Source organism: Olea europaea, chromosome 10 (genome assembly GCF_002742605.1).
Source record: "Olea europaea var. sylvestris chromosome 10, O_europaea_v1, whole genome shotgun sequence".
In the NCBI taxonomy this organism is placed as follows: domain Eukaryota; kingdom Viridiplantae; phylum Streptophyta; class Magnoliopsida; order Lamiales; family Oleaceae; genus Olea; species Olea europaea.
The window spans coordinates 33,161,588-33,170,351 of record NC_036246.1 but is presented as its reverse complement, the minus strand read 5'-3'; the positions used below and the strand labels follow the sequence as shown (position 1 = coordinate 33,170,351).

Here is an 8,764-nt window from a genome sequence, read left to right as displayed (position 1 = left end):
TTTTATATATAATGTAAAGTTACCATTTTACACATTTTCAATGAGTGAAAATGGTGTAAATAGTGGTTATAGTGAAACGTTATATAAAATTGGGTGATTGTGGTGAGATGTTTGATGAAATTGGATGATCATAGTTAAATAAAATCAGATTTGATGATTATGGTGATACTGAATATAAAATTGAGTGACTATAATAAAACAATATCAAATTGGGTAGTTATGATGACACTTGATACGTTGCATATCACTTTCCAATTAATTTCTTTACTTAATTTAAATGTGTCGTTTTAAACAGTAATATGGCAAGTAATGGTCATTTCCCGCAGATGATTGATTCAATTATGTCAATTGCGCACTAAAAAGTAAAATTAATAATAATAGACAAAATAGATTAAATGGGGAGGGGGGGTTTGGTTTGGTCGTCTTCTTCGTTTACCTTCATCTTTAGCTCGTTTCTCGCATAAATTTCTTCAATTCATCGTTTAATCTCGAGTTTTCACCTACAAAATAAAAATAAGAAAATTAAGTAATAAATCGCTAATAAAACTTGCAAATATCTAAGTTTAATGGTCCGAATAAGCGCAACAAACTCGCATTTATCACACCCCCAAACTCAAATCTTTGTTAGTCCTCGAACAAAACAATACAAACAAGCATAAAAACACACAAATTAAAACCAACCAATAATACTATAATAATAACAAACACTCCAATTGTTTGATATTTTGTCACTTTGCTACAATTCTTACATTATGCAAATAACTTATGAAATGTTTACAAAAATGCTACACCAAACACTTTTAAACTTACACCATGCTTGACTCGTGTGCGTGTGGTCATTCCAATTCATCGCAATGCACAAGTTGGTGATTTTCCCAACCCTCAAAGGTCAAACTTTCCTTTCTCACTCGTGGGATGCACACACCCCCAAACTTAATATTTTCATTATAACCCAAGGTATCAAAAACTTAAGGTTGTCCTCAAATCACTCAATATTTCCCTCTCAAATTTGGTTGGTTTGAACCGAAAAAATAGATCATCTAGTCATGTATTAATTTACCAAAAAATTTGAGTGCTTAGACCACAACTTATGTTAGACAAATTACTCACAATCCATCAATTTTTCAACAAAATCACCCCTAGATGCTTATAGCATCCCTTTATTTTTTTTTCATTTTTCCAACGTAGGTAATTCTTGCTCTGGTCCCTAAGGGTAGCCTTCCCTTCTTCATTCGTAGATCGTCTCCTACACATTGGCGATGCATAGGGCCAGATTACTCAATGCTAACTCACATTCCTTAGGGTAGGCAATTTTTTCCTATAGAATTTTTTTTTTTTTTTTTTTAGAAATATCGATAGATGGAAAACAACATCTATCTTTCATTTGAAATCTAAGAACATTCCACAAAATCAATCATTGAGTCGGGAATTAATACAATTCTAAATAATTTCTTTCACCGGTTCAACCACCCCCAAACTTATCCTTTCATTGGTTGAGTAATTGAAGAATCTCTAACAACATGGTCATTTAAATTCTTTAACAACCTACAAGTGCAACCAACAAGTTTGGTTGGTTTGAACCGAAAAAATAGATCATCTAGTCATGTATTAATTTACCAAAAAATTTGAGTGATTAGACCACAACTTATGTTAGACAAATTACTCACAATCCATCAATTTTTCAACAAAATCACCCCTAGATGCTTATAGCATCCCTTTATTTTTTTTTCATTTTTCCAACGTAGGTAATTCTTGCTCTGGTCCCTAAGGGTAGCCTTCCCTTCTTCATTCGTAGATCGTCTCCTACACATTGGCGATGCATAGGGCCAGATTACTCAATGCTAACTCACATTCCTTAGGGTAGGCAATTTTTTCCTATAGAATTTTTTTTTTTTTTTTTTAGAAATATCGATAGATGGAAAACAACATCTATCTTTCATTTGAAATCTAAGAACATTCCACAAAATCAATCATTGAGTCGGGAATTAATACAATTCTAAATAATTTCTTTCACCGGTTCAACCACCCCCAAACTTATCCTTTCATTGGTTGAGTAATTGAAGAATCTCTAACAACATGGTCATTTAAATTCTTTAACAACCTACAAGTGCAACCAACAAGTTTGGTTGGTTTGAACCGAAAAAATAGATCATCTAGTCATGTATTAATTTAAAAAAAAATTTGAGTGCTTAGACCACAACTTATGTTAGACAAATTACTCACAATCCATCAATTTTTCAACAAAATCACCCCTAGATGCTTATAGCATCCCTTTATTTTTTTTTCATTTTTCCAACGTAGGTAATTCTTGCTCTGGTCCCTAAGGGTAGCCTTCCCTTCTTCATTCGTAGATCGTCTCCTACACATTGGCGATGCATAGGGCCAGATTACTCAATGCTAACTCACATTCCTTAGGGTAGGCAATTTTTTCCTATAGAATTTTTTTTTTTTTTTTTTTAGAAATATCGATAGATGGAAAACAACATCTATCTTTCATTTGAAATCTAAGAACATTCCACAAAATCAATCATTGAGTCGGGAATTAATACAATTCTAAATAATTTCTTTCACCGGTTCAACCACCCCCAAACTTATCCTTTCATTGGTTGAGTAATTGAAGAATCTCTAACAACATGGTCATTTAAATTCTTTAACAACCTACAAGTGCAACCAACAAGTGCATATGATGAATCTCATGACCCAAGTGCTCAATAAAGAGTCAATCATGGAATAAGTGGAAGAAAATAAACAACACTTAGCATTCATGTTCCCAGTTCATAAATCAATGCAATGCAATTAGCAAAACTATCAAACAATACAAACAAGCATAAAAACAAGTGTTTAATATGAATTTTTAAGTTTTTAGTGAGAACAAAATTAGTATAAACCACAAAATTCCACAAAAAATTTAGCACATACCACCTCACCCCCAAACTTAAATTGCACATTGTCCTCAATGTAAAAACAAAAAGAAATAGAAAGCGCAAGAGGTTCAAATACTCCCCTAATGGTGTTGATAGTAATGGCTGTGATGATGGTTGGGGACTACTGGTGACAAAAATTCACAAAAATAAAAATAAGTGTTGTGAGGTTCTTTATTATGATCACCGGTATTGTTTTCCCCTCTCCCAAACATACTTCAAATGTTCGGGAAAAGGTTTGAGTTCCAAGGTGGGGGCCTGCATCACCGAATGTAAAAGTTTCTCTTTAGATATCGGAAGAGTAATATAGGAGTTATTATACCTTGGTGGAATACTCGGTAGTGGCTCAAGTGATGCCATGGTTTTAACAATATCCTCACACAGTTGTAGATTCTTGCTCAACCCAGTAAGATTATCAACATCAATGCTTTTAATCAAAGTGGTGTCCAATGCATCTTCATTTGATAAATTGAAATTTTTTTGCACAAATGAATCCATTATATCTATTGAAAAACAAACATGAACATCACTAGGATACCTTATTGTTTCAAAGATATTGAAGTGAATAATCTCACCATCAAACTTCATTGTCAAAGTACCGTCATGGACATCTATCTTTGTACGCGCAGTCCTCATAAATGGTCTTCCTAAGAGCAATGGTGGCGTCAAAGATGTTGATTCATCTTGCATGTCAAGAACATAGAAATCTACTGGAAAAATCAATTGATTTACCTGCACCAAAACATTCTCTAACACACCTTTTGGAAATGCATTAGATCTATCAGCAAGTTGAATAATAACATCGATTTCCTTATGTGATCCCAAATTTAAAGAAGCATAAATAGAATATGGCATGACATTAATAGATGCTCCTAAATCTAGCATTGCTTTTTCAAACCTAGTATTACCAATAATGCAAGGGATGGTAAAACTTCCTGGATTCTTACATTTTGGTGGAAGTTTCTTTTGCAAGACCACCGAGACATTTTCTCCTACGCTTACCACTTTATCACCTTTTAATCTTTGCTTGTTAGTGCACAATTCCTTGAGGAACTTTGCATAACGTGGCACTTGATAAATGACATCCAAAAGTGGTATGTTCACTTGAACCTTGCGAAAAGTCTCCAAAATCTCCTTCTCATGTTTGTCCCTTTTGGACTTTACAAACCTGCCAGGAAATGGAGGGGAGGGAACATAAGTAGGAATAGGACTTTTAGAATCTACCTTAGATCCCAAGGTTGGAGTCTTAGCTTCATCTTTCTCACATGCTAAGTTCTTCTCTTGAGTTGACTCCCCAACTTGATCTTTCATTTTCCTTGGTGCCTCTTCCAAAAATTTTTCCGCTTCTTAGTGTCACAGCACTGGCATTTTCTCTCGGGTTGATTGCTTGAGAAGGGAGTTTTCCTGATCCTTGAGCCTCCAATTTACCTACCGTGTTGGCCAATTGACTCACTTATGTCTCTAAATTCTTAATTGAGGTTTTTGTCTCTTGTTGAAAGTGTATTGTACTAGAAGCTAAGGACTTCACCATATCTTCAAGAGACATCTCTGAACTTTGAGATGAAATTTGTTGACGAGGTTGAGAGTGTTGTGGTTGCCTTCGTTGATTGAACCCCGGGGAATGATTAAACTGTGATTGTGGAGCTATGAAATGATTTCCTCCGTAACTGAGATTAAGATGATCTCTCAATCCAGGATTAAAAGTGTTAGCATATGGATCATATCTATGTCTGCCACGCGTTTTATGTAACGTGATTTTATACCGCAAGCGCTCGGTGTCAAGTTTTGTAGTATATTAAAGAATTGAAAAGTGTCGAACCCACAGGGATTGATATTCGACTTCCACTGAGTACTATAATTATGTCTGCGTTTACTTTATCTAGACAATCGGATGTTAATTTGATGTTTGAATGCTAAACTAATGTCGATGAATTTAATAATGCAAGAAAAGTGAGGCAATTTTTAAAAATTAATTCAGAATTTCGAAAAGTCTAGGGAATGATTTCACCATATTATCAACATGATTCTCAACCCCTATAGATACTTCCATTAATTATTTCTCGAATTCATAGGCAAGAATCCTAAATTAATTCTATTTCCCCCTCTCGAGCGTCAAATAGAACCTATCTCTATAATTCAACCCCAATATCTCTATTCCGAGCTAAATTTATAAAGATTTTCACGCACTTGGTTCTTGTTTTACCCTCAAAGAATTGCACTTTCTCTCGATATCTACAAATCTAGGTTATATTGTTCTTAGATCATGTCTAAATTTCCCTCTCTCGAGCGTTAAACTTAGAGCATCAATTCATTCAATTGGTGATCAAGCAACCGAAAGCATTAAGCAAGAACAATACAAATCAATTCTGAAAAATTAAATGGAAATACTATAAAGAAATTGAATCATGTCTCAAATAGGTTACACCAAACCCTAGATTTAATAACTTAGTTCATGATTGAGGAGAATAACATGATAAAATATAAATTAAATCTCATGGAGAAGAGAAAGATAAGAAAAAACTCAGGTTGCAGCTTGATTCCTTCTCCAAGATCCAATGATTCTTCTCTCAATTAGTGTATATCCTTGCCTCCTTTCTTCAGCCGTCAAAACCCTACTTTCTTAGGTCTCTCAATATGTATTTATAATCCCCTTAATTTGCATTACGAGTTGGAATTGGGTCGGGTCGAAAATATTTGGAAAAATTGCATTTTTCCTTTCTCGGAATGCAGCGCCTGGGTGTTGAGTTTTTGTTGGAATTACAGAATTGTGGCGCCTGGGCGCTGAGGGTATAGCGCCTGGGCGCCCGGTTCGCCCGAAATGGCATTCTGCGCGTGTTTCAGTGTTTTTAGCATAACTTTCTTGTTCAATATCTAATTGAAGTGACTCAAGATGCGTTGGAAAGGTAATTCAAAGGGCTACAACTTTGATTCAAGCATCATTCTCTAATTCGATCATTTGCTATGTTGAAAATGGGTCTGAATGTGGGACTAAAAATCCGATGCAAAACTTTTCGGTTGGAAAATGATTTATGATCATATCTTGATTAAATTTGATCCCTTTTGACACCTTCCTTCATCCAATTGACTCCTACCACTCTCAGATCTTCATTGCAAGTTCCGATACAACTTTTGATTATGTGCACTTTAGTCCTCAAACTTTGGATCTCTTACATTTTGGTCCTTTCATCCAATTTCGCCAACTTTTGCCTATTTCTTCCATTTGGCCTCTTTTAGCACTTGTTTTCTCCACTTCATCCATCCTTCAAAGTAGCGTGAAAACCACATGTTAGCACCTCTAAAATACTCTCCAAGATAGCATAATCATGAAATTAATGGCATAATATAATGAGTGTAAATCACTCATCAATGTACCTGTTGCATTGGAAATCCCCCAATGCCATTTGCTTGCTCTGAGGCTCTTTCTTGTAGTGTCAGGCATGCATAGGTAGAATGTCCCACAATAGAACAAATCCCGCACACTTTTGCTTGTTGCATTGTCCCAAGTGCCATTTGTTGCACAAGCGATGTAAGACCGGCTAATTGTTGTTCAATTTGAGAGGTTGCTCCTACCTCACTTGCTTGATTAACCGGTGCCGCTTCTCTACTACCAAATTGTTGTGAGTTTGCGGCCATGTTGGCTATCAAATCCCTAGCAACTGTCGATGTTTTATCCATTAAAGCTTCTCCACTAGTCGCATCAATCATACTTCTCTCCATTGGGAGCAATCCTTCATAGAAGTATTGTAGAAGTAATTGCTCACTGATTTGGTGGTTTGGACAACTAGCACATAGCCTTTTGAATCTCTCCCAATATTTATAGAGATTTTCCCCTTGAGATTGCCGAATGCTACAGATTTCTTTTCTAATGTTTGTAGCCTTTGAAGTTGGGAAATACCTCTCCAAGAAGAGCTTTTGCATTTCATTCCATGTGGTAATAAGATCGGCCGACAAATGATAGAGTCATTCCTTAGCAGTGTCTGCAAGAGAAAAAGGGATGCTCGCAATTTCACTTGCTCTTCTGATATACCTGCAAGTTTCATGCTTGAGCAAACCACATGAAACTCCTTCAAATGCTTATTTGGATCTTCTCCGGTAAATCCATGAAATATGGGAAGTAGATGAATCATCCCGGACTTTAGTTCAAATCTCACCTCCACTTGAGGATATTGAATGCATAGAGGTTGTTGAACAAAAGTTGGAGCTGCAAGTTCCTTTAAGGTCTGATTTGCATCCGCCATTTCGGGCTCTATGTGTTCGGAGTCACTTGAGGATTCAATGCTCAATCTCCTTAGATGTCTAGTTGGAGAAATGTCTTCTCCACTTTCCGATATGTCAACCTCTTTTCCTGATCTTAGGTTGCAGTGTGTTATAGGCTTTTTACTCATTCACAACCTAAATGACAAAGAAAAAAACAAAAATAAATAGAAAAACAACAAAAAGAAAAATATTGCACTTAACAAATTGATAGAACAATCCCCGACGACACGGCGCCAAAATTGATACGTTGCATATCACGTTCCAATTAATTTTTCTTACTTAACTTAAATGTGTCGTTTTAAATAGTAATATGGCAAGTAAGGGTCATTTCCCGCAGAGGATTGATTCAATTATATCAATTGCGTAGTAAAAAGTAAAATTAATAATAATAGACAAATAAATTGAATGGGGGGTTTGGTTTGTTGAACTAAGGAAAGCGATAAATTTAAACTAAAAAAGACTTGAAATCTGAAATAAACAAAGTGATTCTTGATTGAATGCGAGAAAATGTGATTGAGGATATTTAGTCACCACGAGAATGATTTTTATGTCAATTACAACAATAGATTTTCGTTCTCAAGATTAACAACAATTCGAGAATAATTACAAGCTCAATTACCTCAATCTCTTCTTACATGTTAGTCGAATAAAACAAGCTCTTTACTCAACCCTATTTATTAAACAACCTAGAACAAGTTCTCTAAATTTAATTTAACAAACGCATTACGACAAAAGAGATGAATTGAATTAAGGGTAAACTAGCAACATCGTTAACAAACTTAAGTGTTTATCCACATACATTCAATTGAAAATTCTTCATAATCTATCGAAATGTAATTACTACTAGATTTTAGAATCAATAGCTATTACTTACTGCTAATTCCAAAATAGCATTATCGAAATAATTTAACCATTTAGTTGTACACCTAAACAATCAAGAAGAACAAAATAAACATTTAATACAATGAATTAAACACATTAATCAAGAGAATTATAAGGCACAAATTAATTGAAAATCATAACTCGGGTTTGAAATAATCCTCAATTACAAAATATAATTAGTTACCCATAAAATATTCACAAATAACTAATAATTTCTTACAAAACGTTGATGGAAAAAGTGAAAAGAAAAACTTATTGATAAAGAGAGAAATTGTTGAAAATCCTTCAATATCAATGGGTCATCTTCTCCAAGCTAATGCACCATCTCCATATTCCAATCTTCCCCAAAATATCTTTGAAAATAAAGGTGAAAGGAAAAAGGAAAAAAAGAAAGAAAACAAGAAGAAGAAGAAAAAGAACCAGCTGCCTCCAAGTTTTTAGAATGAAAAATCTTGTGTTTGGTTGAATGTTTTAACCTAAAACCTAAAGGAAATTACAGCATTGGTCCCTGAAACTTTGAAAACAATTAAAAATGGTCCGAGTGGCGCCTTGGCGTCGGAACAGTGGTGCCTGGGCGCCACAGTTTCTGTTTTTGCTCGGGTTGGCGCCCAGCTCGCTAATTTTTTTTTTTAATAAATCTTCTTTCGGCGGCGTCGTCTTCTTCGTTTGCCTTTATCTTTAGCTCGTTATTCACATAAATTCCT

The 8,764-nt window shown here is 34.9% G+C and overlaps 1 protein-coding gene across 1 annotated transcript; it reads right to left on the bottom strand.

Moving 5' to 3' along the window:
* Nucleotides 1–3,104: 3,104 nt before the first annotated feature.
* On the bottom strand, nt 3,105–4,232 carry LOC111400560. Its single transcript, XM_023027967.1, has one exon. It carries the CDS (start codon nt 4,230–4,232, stop codon nt 3,105–3,107), a length of 1,128 nt encoding a protein of 375 aa, XP_022883735.1.
* Nucleotides 4,233–8,764: the final 4,532 nt, after the last annotated feature.